We start from the raw sequence: 17,097 nt of genomic DNA on the forward strand, positions 1-17,097 counted from the left end.
ATACCAATTTACCACTTTCAGATACACTGAGGGGTTCAGCAGAATCCTGCCTATGTGTTTGCCCTCTTTCCTCGCTCCTCGCTTCTTGCTTCGCAGTAGATTTATTTGGCTACACAGTAGGTATAGATAGGAATTCTCCCTGTGCTCAGCTGGGGGTGACTTAAATGAAAAAAGTCCCATTTTCTACCTCACATAACTAAGATCACACGCAGTAAAATGCACTGGAAGGGTTACAAAATGAAATCCATCATGCATTAAAAAAATAATAAATGTTTAAGTCTTCCCCTGATCCGACATCTTCCACTGGGATGTTCACGTGCATATCTCCAAACACCGCTGTTATCTTAACTTTGTAATATTGAACACCAATGATGTCATATAGTGTCCTTAAGGGCGCTTTAGTGGGAGTAGGAAATCCATCTCTTGGTAGTTTACTTATCATTTCTTTCTGCTTTGTTTTCAGGTACATGAAAGATGTCCGAGAACTCGAGCGACAGCGAGTCTTCTTGTGGCTGGACAATTCTTAACCACGAGGTATGCAGCCCTTCGTGTTCATTGTGAATGGAATCAGTCTCTAAGCAAAGCTTTTACACGGCCTGGAGTGCGCCCATAGACAGTATATGTGCTTTAAGTGGGCCTATAATCAATAAAAATCCTTATTATCCATAGGATTAATGAACACAAAAGCGAGCCTGCCGTTATTTATTATTTTAGCGTGTATACTTATGTTTATATCGTATTCTTAAAACAGTATGTGATGTTTTTGCGGGATTTTTAGAACGAGGCTTCTGTACCTGATCGACTTTGCCCTCTGCTCCAACTGGCATAATTGTTTTTCACTTTTTTATTATCGTCCTTGATTTACAGGCCCTAACATTCAGTTTCATAATTTGCAGAATCAACAATAGCAATGGTAACCTTTTTCTAAAGTTTCCTAAGTGTGTTAATCCAGATTAAAAATGGTGTTTTTATTTAAAACTGTAAATGGTTGCAGACCAGTCAGCAGCATCTCTTCTGCCCCAGAGAGTGCCTTGCTTCTAGAATGAAATACGAAGCATTTGTCTTTAATAGAAGTCTGGGGTAGTCTTAGAACTAGAAATAAGTGAAAGGCCACCTAGATCTGTCTATAGCAAAAAAGAAAATGTAAATTGGCTCATCCTCCAAGCATAACAAATGTTCTGACTGCTGGCACTCAAAGGGTTAATTGTATCATTCAGATTCCTATTTTTAACTACTATTAACTTTGTTAAATATTTCTCTCACGAGGAAGGAATTCAATTAGATTTCTGATTACAGTGATGTACCAAACAGGGTACAATCTCTGTTGCTAATCAGCACCCATGTCTTATTAAAACTGCAAATGCAGTTTAAAGGTAACATGAAGAAAAACAAATAGACATATGTTTCTCTTTCTTCCTTTTACATGAAACAGTACTTTACCTGGTGATATTATTATTATTATTATCTTTTATTCATATAGTACCAACAATTTATGCAGAGCTTCTTACACTACATATATTAAAGGGGTCTGACAAGACTAGAATTGAAAGACTAAGACAACGCGATACATTAGGTGGGGAGAGAGATGTTTTATGGGTCATCTTAGGTAGAACAATACATTTTATTGAAATGTATTATTTTATTGAAAATATTATTGATATAGGATTAATGTATTGGATATCAAAGCAAGAATTGCAAACCCCCAGCAGGTTAAAGCCTCAGAAGTGACCAAATACACAAGACAATTATGCCGGAACAATACAAGTAATAGAAATGCGATAAGAAGACTATTTAACAAAAGGAACAGGAATCCTGCTGTGTTTTCTTGCAGTTCTAAAGCCACTTAAAGTTCACATTAAATATCGCTTTCATTAAATCACTTGTAGGCAAGCATGCTTTTGTAGTCAACCCACAATTCTAGCTCTAGGACCTCTACTAGTTACTCTGATTACTGCATATATTATGGAATGTCTGTAGAAACCTGACTTGCTTTTGTTTTGCTTGTTCTTACGCTGTAGGGTTCTGATATAGAAACCCTTAACTCTGAAAATGGTGAGACAGGCTCTGATTTTCCACTAGAACAAAGCGAAGCCCTTGAGGAGGAATTACGCCCTGATACACTTCCGCAAGGGCTACCAGGTACCGCAGTTACTAATCTGCAGCTAACACCTATGGTTCTTTTTCTAGTTTGGTAATTTACTTACGTACTGCAACTGTTACAGATCTGTGCAGCAACGAGAACACCGCTTCTGCTATAGAATTGTCTTCTCCAAGTGTGGAGGAAGCCCAGCCTGCTCCTGAGGTACAGTGCATGTGGCTTTTAATCTTATTTATATACTGTATTAAGGGAAACGAAAATGTCCCCTATATGTAAAAGAGAGGATATCCGCATCTTGTCAGAACTATATGTGCCTTTTAGCACCATCTATAGTGAGCTTTCATTGTAAATGAATAATAATCTAGGAGCAAATAACACATTCTTCATGTGTTAAAAAGCTCAGCAAAATCAGCTATAATCGCTATACAGAGACTAGCACCAAATATTTAGTCTTCACATACACATGAGCTTGGGGTGGCTTCCTTTTTGCATGGCGATCAACATCTGTTTAGACAAATTTTTCATTTCATTTTTGCTGCATTCGTTTTTGGGAACCGAATTTCATTTTTCAGCCGTTGCCGGATGTCTCCTTTTTTTTTATTTTTTTATTTTATTCAGAATGTCATTCAAGCGGCATTCCCTGACACCTTCTGGACTTGCCTTTCATTATAGAAAATACATAAATAAAATGTTCCCCAGAGCAATCAGGTGGTGGTGGTGGTGGTACGCTGGCAGCTGACGGCACATGCAACCGTGTGGAGTAGAATTGAATTCCCACACTGTTGTATATTATAATGCATGGTTTTGTCATCAATATGTTTTTCTATTCATTAAAGAATAATAGATGATACGATAGAAAGATAATAAACAAGTGACCTGTCAACAAATGACAGGTCGGCTAGTAGAATAAATGGGCAGCTGTGTTAATCAACTAAAGTCTAAACGGGAACAGGGAAGATGTCTGCTGCAGTCCCTGTATAGTGCTCAATACAACTTCTCCAATCCAACCAACAACACTACATATTCTACACTAAAAAAACCCAAACAATTAATTTGCAGTATGGTAGATGAGTAGCTGTCACTGTCTCACACTCCAACTCCCATCAGTCAGCACACTTGTCTCTAATGCTTGTCTCTTCCCCTTGTAAATCCTGATTGGCCAGTGTTTGCAACTTGTTTTTGTTACTCTTGTTGGAGATCCCCCTTGTTTTCGTTGATTGTTACGAACGCAAAAAACATTTTCATTAAAAATAAAGTTTTTTGTACGAAAATGAATGCACAAGTCTAGTAATGACTAACGTAAAAGGGCTGACATTTATTTATGTTATAGTAAATTTGCTTCTGATTTAATGTCTGCTGCATGTTTCAGGATTTAACTCACTATGGCCTCCCGCAAAAGGTGGAAAGGTCCCTTCCAGATACGTTTTGTTACCAAGAAGAGGAGAAGTTAGCTGAAGACGTTGTATGTGAGGCTGGCAGTGATGACTCTGATATAGTTACCTTGGAACCTCCCAGAGCAGATGAGATTGGGCCCTTGGACGAGGACGTGGCGGCTTTGGAGGAAGAGGTTGCAATCACTGAAGATGTTAACTTGAGCTCTTCCTTTAGTAGCCAGTACACTTTCAGCCAGCCAGAGACGGGTAAGGGTTAACCTAGAAACACTATTAATAAGTGTCTAAAGGCTGTCTTTCACAACTTTTCTAAACTTTGTTGTGGGGTCTTACCTGTGATACTCACAGCCCACAAAACATTGTTATGATAACATAGCTGGATGAACAGCATATATCAGGAATGCACATGCTGTACAAATGTATTATACCCAAAGGAGTTGGAGCGACAACCTTGGCTTCATTTGTTTTTAGAGCATGGTGCTTCCATGGTTTCCTTTTCTGTCTTCTCCTTCTGTCTCTTGGGCCCTGGACTCTGTACACCCTGGGTCCTCCAAACTCTTGTATCTAGCCATCACTGAAGTCCATGTTATTATTATCTTTTATTCATATAGCGCCAACAAGCTACGCATCACTTAATACAATACATATATTCAAGGAGTATGATAAGACGAGAATTGATGATGGACTAAGACAAACCGATGCATATTGCAGTGCTAAGCAGCTTTTGATGTAGCCTTTCCCCTGTGGGTGTAAAGGTTTACATTGGCTGTACCCAGGCTGCAACCCTTGCCTTCGACTCATGTGCCCACATGACAGAATAGAAGAATGGGGCACCTTTTGTTGAATGCCATTTGTGACAAAGGGGTTAATTGCTGCTGTCTGCAGGGCCGGCCCAAGACTTAATGCCGCCTGGGGCAAAGTTTAAAATGCTGCCCCCCCTGCCGATGCTGGGGGGCGGCATTTTAAACTTCGCCAACGCCATTATCTACCCTCCCTCCCTATTATCTACCCTCCCTCCCTATTATCTACCCTCCCTCCCTATTATCTACCCTATCCCCCCCTTTGTACTTACCTTTAAACAGTCCTGCGGCGAGTCTCCCTGCTCTGCCATGGTGCCAGCTTGTAATGCTGAACGCCGGAAATTGACGTCAGCATTACAAGCTGGCACCAAGACCGAGCTAGAGGGCTCGCAGAGGAGAGAGGGGCGCCAGGCGGGTAAGCGAAAACCACTCGGCGTCCCTCTCTCCTCCGCTTTAAAAGAAAAAAAAAAAAAAGCTTCAATTCAATTGCCCCACTCTGCTCCATTGTAGGGCCGGCCCTGGCTGTCTGATTAAAACAATGCAGGTAGAAATATAGAATTCTATGGTAGATAAGAACCATTCTGACCATCTAATCTACTTGTTTTTCTATGACCTGCGTTACCACTTCCTGTTTGGGTTAAATCTTAACACAATGTACACTGAGATGGAGGGTGTATACATCCAGATTGGATGACTTGTGTAGGAATTACAGCACTTGTTATATGTAGTCCCCTACTTTTCAGGCGATCAAAACTAATTGGACAATTGACTGAGAAGATGCTTTATGAACATGTGTGGACTGTTCATTATTTATTAACAATTAAGCAGTTAAAAGGTTGTTGGTTCCACATGTGTAATTTGCATTTGGAAGCTGTTGCCGTGTACTCTTTATATGAGGTCCTAAGAAAAAACAAACCCATCAGAGATAGCAGAAATGTTATGAGCGGCTAAATCAACAAGATGGTACATGGGGGGGGGTGCACTGGTGAGCTCATATACACCAAAAGGCCTGAATGTGACAACAGAACCTCCTACTCTCCAGGAGGTAGACGTATCATTGTCAAAGACGACAATCAAGAGAAAACTTCCTGAAAGCAAATACAGAAGGTTTACCACAAGGTGCAAACTACTGGTAAGCCTCAGGAACTGTCAGGCCAAATTAGACTTAGCCAGAAAACATCTAAAATGCCTGCCCAGTTCTAGAACAATATTCTTGGGGCAGATGAAACTAAGGTCAACCTATAGAAGAATGATGGGGGGAGAAGAGCATAGAGAAGGGAAGCAACAGCACATGATCCAAAGCGTACTACATCATCTGAAACATGGTGTTATGGCATGGGCTTGTATGGCTGCCGATGGAGGTGTCATGATCGATATTGAAGCGTATACGGTTTTGTAGCCAGCACCTATTCAGCCAAATGCTGCAAAACTGATAGGATGACATGTTATAGTACAGATGGACGTTGACCCGAAACATACGGCAAAAGCAATAAAGAGCTTTTCAAAGCAAAGGAGTGGAATATTCATCAATGGCAGTCAGTCACCTGACCTGAACCCAATTGAACACGCATTTCACTTGCTGAAGACAAAACTGAAGGCAGAAAGACCCGCAAAGAAGCAGTGATTTAAGACGGCTGCATTAAAGGCCTTGCAAATCATCACTAGGGAGGAAACCCAGCTTTCGTGATAGTTTGTCACCTTTGAGCCCCCGACAATGGGGGGAGTATGTAACAATTACCTCTAATTTCGTAACGGTTTTTACAATATTGTTTTTAAACCCGGTAAACTCAAGCTGAAGCTTGCACTGTTTTTGTGTTGCGATGGCTAGGTCTGTAAACTAATTATTAGTGATTTTAAAAGCACATCATAGCCAAAAGTTTAGTTATGTTTCCATGTCCTGCTGACTTAGGATAAATGTTTCAAGAAAAAATTGCATGGACTGTATTGACCATCACTGGTCTTTAGTGCTAAAAAAAACAAAAAAACCCCAGTAAGTTTTTGGTTTGAGCTCTCCGGTGAGGCCTGTCCCGTTTTGAGGTTTCTGTTATAATAATACACTGTTGCCTTCGTCCTTGGTTCTTTATTATAAAATAGCTTTAGGCTAGGTTTCCACTTGGTTTTTTTAGGTAAAAACGCCCATAAAAACGCCAATAGCGCCACCTGGCGTTTTTTTAGTGAAAAAATGCAGCAGCCAGATGTTAGCTGTTCTTCAATAGGAAATCGCAGAATGCCATATCCACTTGGCGTTTTTTTGTTTGGCGTTTTTTTTTCAGTCCTCTTTGGCGTTTTTCTGCTTTTTTGGGCTCTGTGGCAGTTTTTCAAAATCGCAGCATGTTGACACTCTGGCGTTTTTTGCAAGGAAATCTTGGCGTTTTTCTCCAATAGAAGTCTATGGGAGAGTAAAAACGACATGAAAAAGCCATGTGGGTTTATTGCCTTGGCGTTTTTTATGGCGTTTTTTCCACAGTTACAATGCAGAGGATGGACCCAGTATCTGTGTGTCCTACGAGAAATAGGCTGGAAACAAACCGTTTCACACAAAACAAAGTTCATATTGAATTCTACACCATTTGGAACAAACATGCCATTACAAACAAACATACGCGACGCATCAACTGGATCCTGCGTGCCAAAAGCAACAGCAAACAATTTGCACCATCATTTGGGGCCAATCTTCCTAGAGGAGCAGACATTCGGAATAAAGCAGGCCTTACAAACCACAGAAAAGTGACAAAAGGGTCCGCCGGGGCGTTTAAGTAGAACTCTACCAAGTAAATGACATCAGGGGGCAGATACTTGCCATTTATCCGAATCCCTTTTAGCTGGGTGAAACTTCTAACTTGTAAAGGCTGGAAAAACTGCCTAAGGTCAAAAAAAGCAATTTCCACAGAAAGGCTAAAACGCCAGAAAAAAACTCCAGGAAAAAAAACGCCAAAACGCAGGAAAATGCAGTGGCAGTTTTCTTGGCGTTTTTCATCAAGAAAAAAAACGCAGGACAAAAACCCAAGTGGAAACCTAGCCTCAGAATGAATTGATTGACTTGATACAGTGTAATCCTAACATAGTACTTTTTTATTCGGCAGTTTTCCCATCTCATCACAGTGCAGATGACTCCAGCAATGATGAAGCAAGCGATGTGTCCGGTCCCGCTCTCCGACGCCGTCGTGCAAAGAAAGATTCTGAGCATAAGGCTCCCGTTGACCCTCCTGCACCTGTTGAGCCTAGAACTTTTGGCTTCCTAGGGCGCAGCCTGAATAAGTGTATTATTCTTGCTCTGATCGTTGCTATGAGTATGGGTTTTGGACATTTTTATGGTGAGTTCAGGTTTAATCCAAAGAATAATTAAGGTTTTACTTTTTGTATATGTTAATTCCTGTAATTCTGTACACTTTCCTGGCACCGATGTTGGTTCATTATTCACTTTTTTGTTTTATAGTATGTGCGAAGAGGCAAAAAAGGCACAGCATTTACCATTTTATTAGGTTATTTGGTATATTGTATAGTACATCAGCATCCGTAATTGTTTGCCCACTTTTCCTGCTGTAAATACTTGTCTAACATTCAGCATAGCCATTTGCCTATCCCATGCATTCTAAAATCCCCCACTGTAATAGCCTCTACCACTGCTGCTGGGAGGTTGCTCCATTTATCTACCACCCTATCTAAAACACAGAGGTATTTCATTAGGAGTATCATGCAATGCCCGGTATCTGAAATTTGCCTTTGGCCTCTACTATTTGTCTATGCACTCTATTTGTCAGCACTACTAACTTGATTTTATTTTCTCTATGTTTAAAGTGGTTGAAATCTTATAGGAGCCAGCATTTGCATGTTATAGCACATGAATGTAAGGGTTTTTTTGTTTTTGTTTTTTAACTACTTTCAAATTTGAATTATTTTTTTATTTAGGTTCAGTTCAGATTCTGGAGCGTCAAAAACATGTAGAAAAGATTTATGAACATGAACTAAATGATGTGAAGGATGATCTTTATCAGTGTCAGAAGGAGCAGAAAGCTGCAGTAGAACAGCAGGTGTGTCAAGAAAGAATCTTCTAACTCCTTGAATGTTGGTGAAAATGTCCAGAATGAGATAAAGGCGAACATCCAAAAGCTCTGGCTGAGCTACTGGTAGCCTGGACAGGCATTCCCTGTAATGCTCCAGTTAAAACATGGAGCATTGCACACTTCTTCCATTGTGTGCCTTTAGTTCTGCTGCTTCTTATTTGCTGATAGGGCAATCACATGCTCAGAACAAACTGGCATTGGTTTGTACTGGTCTGCACCTGTCCACAGCAACTACCAACAGCCACCCCTGCTGAGAGGTTTTGCCAGTTGAGATGTGTACACATCGCATGCCGTTACACATTGATATTACGTGACTGTTGGATGCAGCTATTGCTTTGTCAGTTGATGTTTATAGGCATCCTTCATCGTCTGGTAGAGAGAGAATCCTATACATATACCTAATAAAATGTCTGTGAAGGCGATGTTTGTTGCGAGAATGTAGGGCTTCTGCTTTGAATACATGTATCGCCATGAACTGGGGTTATAGCACGGTTCCCATTTTCAAGTTCACGGAATAGGTGTTCTAATATGTAGCTGGGTGATTGTATATGTAAATTACAGCTGTTGCTGTTTTTTGTAGGTTTTGTATGAGCAGCTTATGGAAGACCCAGAGGAGACACAGGATATGGTTTCTTCTCTCAAAGGCCTGATGGTAAAAATGACAACAGAGAATCAGCTGCTGAGACAAAAACATACTCAGCTACAGGTAACCTGTTTTACAACATTCCACACATTCTTTCCTAGATTAAATACATACTGTGACATATTTCACATGAGCTTAAATACATTGGGGCCTGAACACGGCCTTAAACTAAATACATAATCACCAACAATTATTATTGGTTTAATGTTAGAGGGGTCTGCACCGTTTTTACCTGGATTTCAGGAATTTAGCAGACAAAGTGTGTATAATACACATGATGTCCCACATGCACTACATACTTAATGCTATTGTACCAAATGTTAGTATATTATTAGGGTGTAATTCCTCGAAAGGTAATGAAGAATGCCAAAGAAAGTTGTGTTCCAGCACCTTGACTTCACTATACATTAAGGTCCAATGCCAGTGAGCTTCTTCTGCAAGAAGGGCTTGGCTGGCCCAGTGCATAGGTAAATGAGTGAGATTTCTTGAAACTCTTCTTGCATGAAATGGATTATATAGGACCAGCTCAGCCATTTAGCTGGGTAAACCCGCAATTGTAACACATTGCTGCAGGGAGGTACATAATGAATACAGTCAATATAAGGTATACAGTAAGCCCGTGGAAAACAAAGCATTCATAAGGCAAGAAAAATCCAATGATGATATTTTAAGATATCTTAAAATGTAACATACTTGTAGCCATGAAAAGGTCACATATGCATGAGTAGCCCAAAGTGTCAGACTAGGGAGTAAACATAAACAAGTAAAGCTTCCCTCATGGATCACAGGCTTTGATGGAATTGGCAATTGTGAAGAATGAGCATCCCAAACAGCTAGAGAACAATCAAGTTGTACGTAAGTACCGGAGAACCATGGCTGGGTAAACATAACACTGTAGGAACCCAGTATTCTAACAATAACAAGGAAAAGAAAAAAAAAAACGGGGAAAATAAAGGGATGAAAAGCGATGCGTGTATTGGCGTTACACCTTCACTTTGACAGCTGTTATGCGGTACGTCATTATCAGGCAGAGGAAGGCCCATACATGAGGTAGGGACAGAACCCAGAAAGGGTGCAACGGAGGACGCAGACCGGGAGGGAATACAATCAATGAAGTAGCTCAGGGAATCTCTGGGAGGAAGCAAGATCCTTCCACCAGCACCAGCGCCGATTATATTGAAACTTCTTGCCTCGGGACGTCCAAACCAACTCCTCCATGCGTGAAATAAATTGTACCTTACTGAGCCGTATTTGTATAGGGGGGGTTTCTTTCTTCCTCCAAAAGAGAGGAAGGACAGCCTTGGCGGCACACAGGATGTGGTAGGAGACTGAATGTTTATAGGAAGTGACTGAGAGGGAGGTGTGATGCAGGAGAGCTGCCTCCGGGGTTAGGATAAGAACCGGGTCAGACACCTCTCGTAATACACGCTCCACAACCTTCCAATACGGTACAACCAGTGGGCAATCCCACCAGATGTGCAGGAAGGGTTCTACACCCGAGACTTTAACCCCTCTAATGTCGGGATTGGCACGTATGGCGTTTGCGAGAGGTTCCATAGCAATGATGAAAAGGAGGGGAGAGAGGGGGCATCCCTGGCGTGTGCCATTAGACAGGACCACGGGCTCCGAAAGGGAACCGTTGACCCGAATTTGAGCGGTCGGGTTAAAGTAGAGGGCGGATATCCAATTACAAAACGTCTGTCCAAGACCCAAATGCCGGAGAGCCTGGAAAAGATAGGGCCAAGAGACCCTATCTAAGGCTTTCTCCGCATCAGTGGAGACCAAGATCATAGGGGTATTGTGGCGTTTAGCATAAGTAATCACATCAAGCACCCGAATGGTATTATCACGTGCCTCTCGCCCCGGGACGAACCCCACCTGATCCAAATGTATTATATTAGGAATGAGGGGTTTCAGACGTGTCGCCAATATTTTGGCCAGCAGCTTGATATCGGTATTAAGCAAAGAAATCAGTCTATAATTGCCACAGAGGTCCGCACTTTTACCGGGTTTCAATATAAGGGCTATATGAGCCGTGTTAGTGAATGGGTCAAAATGATCGCCGCCCACAAGTGTATTAAACAAAGTGACCAAGTGGGGGCCCAGTATGTGCAAAATTTTTCGATAATAGGCTTTCGTTAAACTATCTGGACCGGGGCTCCTTCCATTCGGCAGAGACTTAATGGCGGTTTCCACTTCCTGCAAGTCAATAGGGGCATCCAACAATGCTGAATCCGCCCTAGAGATGCGGGCCGGAAGGAATTTATTTAAATACTGTTTAAGCGATTCCCTAAAGGTAGGGGTCGCGCCAGGGGCAGGAGGCAATCCATAGAGTGACTTATAGTAACTATGAAAACAAGACGCTATGTCAGGGGTGGAGTGAAAAATCCTGCCTGAGTGGTCCCGTATTTTAGATATATATGACATCGCTCACTTTGCCCGTATGGCTCTAGCAAGGAGTTTCCCTGCCTTGTCCCCCATCTCATAGAAATGACTACGAGTGATGAGATAGTGCCTCTTAGCGCGTGCATTAACCAGGGATGCCAGCCTCTCTCTCAACACACCCAGTTGGATCAGAAGATCAGGTTTGAGGGAGAACTTATGGGACCCCTCTAGGATGGCTATTTCATTGGTAAGGTGCATAATTTCCCCCAAGGCAAGCCATTTTGCGGCAGCCCCCAGGCGTATGAGGTGACACCGGATAACAGATTTGTGGGCCTCCCATACAGTTGGGAAAGATATGTCAGGGGAGATGTTGGAAGCAAAATAGCTGCGCAACTTCTCTGAAAGTGTGTGCACATTCGCCGGGGAGGACAGAAGGGATTCATTTAGTTTCCAACTCCACACTTTAGGTGGTAAATTAGCAAAAGATAAAGTAACGTGAAGGGGGGCATGATCACCAATAGTCGTGGACCCGATGCTGGAGGAGGAGAGCATGGGTAAGTGATAATGCGTAATAAAAATGGAATCAATTCGTGTATAACGGCCGTGAAGTGAAGAGTAGTATGTATAATCCTTAACTGTAGCGTGCTGAACTCGCCACGCATCGACTAGTTGCAAGTCATGAAGGGTCCGCCTAACTTTGTAAATACGTGAATATGGGATGTGAGAGCGTCCAGAAGAACAGTCCAGTCTGGGGTCAAGCGTCATGTTGAAGTTGCCCCCCACCACAGAAATCCCCTCTTGGAAATCGGCCAGTTTACGAAGCACCGACACCAAGAAACTCGTCTGATTTCGATTGGGGGCGTATATACAGGCAAAGGTAACCAACTGAGATATAATATATCCTTTAATAAAGACACACCTCCCCTCAGAGTCCTTCCAGGTGTCAACTAGCTGGAATGGCAAATATTTATGAAGTAAAATAGCTACTCCCCTAGACTTAGCGTAATGGGAGCTTGAGAAAAAGGCGAGGGGGAAGCGGTAAGCGCATAATTTCGGTTCCTTGCCATCTCTGAAGTGAGTTTCTTGGAGGAAGGCCACTTTAGATTTAGTGGATTGTAGGAAATAAGATAGACTGGAGCGGCTTTCCGGCTTATTGAGGCCCCGTACATTTAAGGTGACAAATTTAACTATATTAGGCTGCATGAGAGTGACACCTGAAAAGACACAGAGGTGACAGCCGAAGTACACTCATCGCAAAGACTGCAGACAGCAGTCTGGGCTAAAAACAACAGGAAAAGAACAAAACAGAACACTGTATTCCCGCTGAGCGGGTTCCAGCAGGATGCAGATACATCAAAGGGAGAGCCATTCAATCCAAGAAATGGACGATACCGAAAACTCGACACACAAGGTGTCCGGTTGGTCGGCTCAGGGGGCCAAACAAGTGAACATAAATCCATTGCGAACAGGGATACCATATACGTAATGGAAAAGAAAAGAAAAAAAAACCCCAAAACATGTGTAGGTTCCAGGACCCACTGCTTGATACTATAACAGAAAGCTGACGGCGCAGCTTGTTAACATTGGCAAAATTAAACATAAGAGGAGGTGTAATGTAGGCACAAATGTGCAAAGAAGGTAGCAGGACTTCCCAACACTTGAATGAGGACAGTAAGCGTGACATGGACATAAGAGTTGTGTTAGAGAGGGTGACAGAGTCCCAACACATCCCACAGGAGTGGGGGGAGGGAAAGACACATCACTAGGCACTAAGGGCTAGAGGAATGTCAGCTGTGAGAGACGGGTTGTGCGTGTAGGGGTGCATTGTAGGGGGAGGGGGGACCCCAAACATAAAGGTCAGAGCACAAACATATGTGGTGTACAAACCCTCACAGCACAAGATAAACAAATAAAACGTTAGAAAAAATATATTAGCAACATAACATGTATAAGAATAGCGTCCATCAAGATGCTGAGAGGAGCAATCTCGTTGATACCTGGACCCCGGGTATCGAGGAGGATCTAGATGAAGTCCCTCGTAGTAGGTGTGAAAGGCACGCTGCAGCAGATAGGGTACGCCGGATCCCAGTAAAGACAGAGAAGCTGATTGTCCGGTGCGAACGCCGGGTGATCGAAGACGTGAGCACAGCGAGTAAGGTGAGGTCCAAACAACAGGATGGACAAACAAGCAACCCAGGTGAGTAATCCAAAGGGAGTGTAATGTAGAAGGAGCGTGTTGAAATTGCGATGTGAAGAACAGTGTTGGTGTTGGAGAACATGCAGAGGATGGTTATTCCTGGGCCGGCGTCGGCGCTGCGGTCTAGAGGACCAGTCGCGAGTAGGGTCAGCCAATTTAGGCGGAGGAACATAATTGAGTTCCCAGTCCGGAACATCAATAGCCGGTAGGCCCAATTGTTCAAGCACTCCAGGGACATCAGCCGCACTGCGTGTAGTAAACCGGTCGGAGCCAGAAGGGAAAGCCCCACTGATACGGAATAGCGGCCTCAGGTAGGGCAGAGGTAAGGGGGCGCAAGGTCTGGCGATATAGTTATGGGGGATAAATCAGGAAATACCTGAATTGGATGGCCTTCCCATTCCAGGGAGCCAGCTCTACGGTGCGAGTATGGCATCCTTTACCACATACTCCGAAAAGCAGCAGACAACATCACGTGGAGGGCAATCGTCAGGTGGTCGAGGCCTCAGCGCTCGGTGGGCTCTGTCAAATTTGATATCGGCATCCTCTGGCTGCCAAAGGAGCCGGTTAGAGATGGAGCTAATGACAGGTATTACATCCGAACTGGAAACCGACTCCGGGAGCCCGCAAATTCGTAAATTAGACCTACGGCCGCGATTGTCAAGATCCTCAATCTTTTGCATCAGCCGAGTAATTGCGGTAGCTTGCGGATGCAGTTGTCCTGAAATAGCATCAACCGTTGATCGGGTAATGACAGCATCAGACTCCAGAGTGGAGACACGGTCTCCCATGTGTTGCAGGTCCTTCTTGATGTCGGAGAGATCAGCTTTTAATGGCGCATGCGCATAAGTCCTTAAGTGTATTACGCCAGTTATCCTCGTCCGGATTAGATAAAGGATGCAAAGAATCTCAGAATCTTCAGACGGCAGGTCAGAAAATTGACTCCCAGGGCTGCCAGGTGGTGAGGCCTTCTGCATGGAGTCGCGGGAATCTGCATCCTGCAAGGTATGAAAAAACGACTTGACCGAGGCATGTCCTGGCTTGTCTTTCGGTGGAGGATGCTTCGGAGTAGCGGTGAGTTTGGTATGTTTCCCCATTTGCCGAGGTTTAGTGCCAATGTAAGACAAATTAAGGCAGTGGGTCCGTGGAGCAAAAGATTTATGCGTCCATCTTGTTCGGCTGCAGGCCACGCCCCCCAAGTGACTTCTTTTTGACCTTCAAACATTCAAATAATGCAGCAGTCTCTTGCATTGCACTTGAAAAGGTATTTTAAACTAACTTTTTATATTTAATTTTTCTGTGTAAACAGTGTTCTAAATTAATTGACCCTTATACAAAGGCTTCATTGTGTATATACATTATAATCCCTTTTTTGTTCTCACAATTGCAGACTGAAACAGATGACCTTGCAAATGCTTTAAAAACAACAGAAGGGGAAAAGAAAAGACTTGCACAGGAAAACCAGTATTTAAGAATTTCTTTAAAGAAAGGGGAAGAGGCATTTTCCTTATTACAAGAAGAGCTAAGGAAGCTTAGAGACCAGATCAGGAGCTTGGAAGAGAAAGGAAGTGGAGACCTAATCTTATCAGAAAACCGAAAACTTAGGACACATTTAAAAGAGGAAAGACAAAAGATTCGTAGCTTCTTGACACAGAAGGAGATTCTGTTAGCTGAAGCCCAAGCCTTAAGAAAAGAGTTGGACAGCGAGCATCAGGTTACCGAATCCTTGAAGGCCAAACTGGAAGAGATAAGTAACAGACAGTCACCAGATATGAAGCATAGTATGGCTGATGATGAAGAGACTGAACAGTTGAGAGAGAGACTTACTGACTTGGAGAAAAAGGTAGTTTTTGAACAGCAAAGATCGGATTTATGGGAAAGACTGTATGTTGACGCAAAGGAGCAGAATGAACAGCAAACCGAAGCTCTACGTGATTCCCAGAAGGGACAGAAAAAAGAGAGCAGAGGCAAAAAGAAGGCGAAGGATACATTCTTCAATTCTGTGAAAGACACATTTGATGCCATGAAGAATTCAACCAAGGAATTTGTCAGACACCACAAAGAAAAGATCAAACAAGCCAAAGAGGCTGTAAAAGAGAATCTGAGAAAGTTCTCTGATTCTGTAAAAAGTACTTTTAGGCAGTTTAAGGACTCAACCAATAATATGTTCGATAGAAACCGCTATAGAAAATACACTGAGAGGAGGCGGGAAGAGACTAAGGAAGCACGTACAGTACGTCGAGAATACAAGTCTGATTCTGAGGAAGAGTATCCAAAAAGGGCAACAGCCGGTCAAAATGAGTATAACAACTTAAATAATGATGGGCTTTTTAAAGATGAACCTCCATGGAAATCAATGCATGCCAAGAAGACAAGTAGTGAACAGTGCACCAATAAAAAGGGTTGTTCTGGAGTGTTTGAATGCGCTCACCAAGAATCCTTCAGTCTTTTTAACAAAGTATTGGACCCTGTGAAAATGGAAGATTTCAACCAGTTGATAAAGACCTACATACAGGAGCAAGCAGATCATTTCAGACACTGGAAGGAGCTAGAGCAGTTCATAAACAAATTTTTCGAGAATGGCGTTTTCATTCATGATCAGATGCTTTTCACAGATTTTGTTAATGACGTTGAGGATTATCTTGAAGACATGAAAGAATATCAGCTTAACAATGCTGGAATATTTGAAGATCTTGATGAATACGTGTACAGGCATTTTTTCGGAAGCGATTACAATACTCCACATGGACCAAGGTTGGTTTATGGTGTGATGTAAACAAAAAAAATTTTTCTTCCCTGCTTTGAAAAAGCCGAACCAGAAACTACTTTTCTATTTTCTCTGGTGGGCATAAAAAAAAGTCATAATCCCATATGCACTTTATATACATGATTTTTTTCACACAGCTGTACATGTTAAACCTGCATTTGTTTTAAAATTGTTAATTTTTTTCTTTTCTATAGAAAACCTGACAAAAATCCTCCTTACAAGGATGCAGAAGGTTACAGATACAGGAAACAGGAGCCGAAACATAACCAAAATCGCTACAGAAAAGAAGGTAAATGGAATAAGCATGGACGTGCCGATGGAAGACACATGGCCAATGTTGAAATAGATTTGGGGCAGTTGCCATTTGATCCAAAATATTGAAAAGCATGCGTTTCTTTAGATCGTAGAGCACAGTTATTAGATCTAGCTTGCCTCGACTAATGCTTTGCATGTTACGTGCAGAGACGTTCTTCTTACTCAAATGTCAGAAACCTTTAGCTTTCTAGCTAATGGTGTAACAACTACATGTCTCCACGAGGAGGACCAGGGCTGATGGAAGATCATTGAAGTTGTAGCTCATTGACAGCTTAGAACTCTTATCCCATAGCTTGTTGCCTGTTGTGCATTTTGGGTCTTAGAGTTGGTATGATGCATGCATCAGCATAGTTCTGAATCCATTCCATTTTAAGTCTTCGTCAATGTTGACTTTTTTCTAATACAGGGAAAGGGGTAGTTTGGCATGTCCAACATTTTTG

The 17,097-nt window shown here is 42.4% G+C and overlaps 1 protein-coding gene across 1 annotated transcript; it reads left to right on the top strand.

Moving 5' to 3' along the window:
- Positions 1-474: 474 nt before the first annotated feature.
- LOC149297791 (cell cycle progression protein 1-like) lies at positions 475-16,723 on the top strand. Its single transcript, XM_089488229.1, has 8 exons — positions 475-534; positions 2,019-2,139; positions 2,223-2,302; positions 3,468-3,738; positions 7,373-7,604; positions 8,173-8,320; positions 14,966-16,329; positions 16,537-16,723. Exons 1-8 carry the CDS (start codon positions 475-477, stop codon positions 16,721-16,723), a joined length of 2,463 nt encoding a protein of 820 aa, XP_089344355.1.
- The last annotated feature ends 374 nt before the right edge of the window (positions 16,724-17,097 follow it).

This window comes from Sceloporus occidentalis, unplaced genomic scaffold (assembly GCF_023333645.1).
Source record: "Sceloporus occidentalis isolate IW3139 unplaced genomic scaffold, rSceOcc1.0.p SCAF_37, whole genome shotgun sequence".
Lineage (NCBI taxonomy): Eukaryota > Metazoa > Chordata > Lepidosauria > Squamata > Phrynosomatidae > Sceloporus > Sceloporus occidentalis.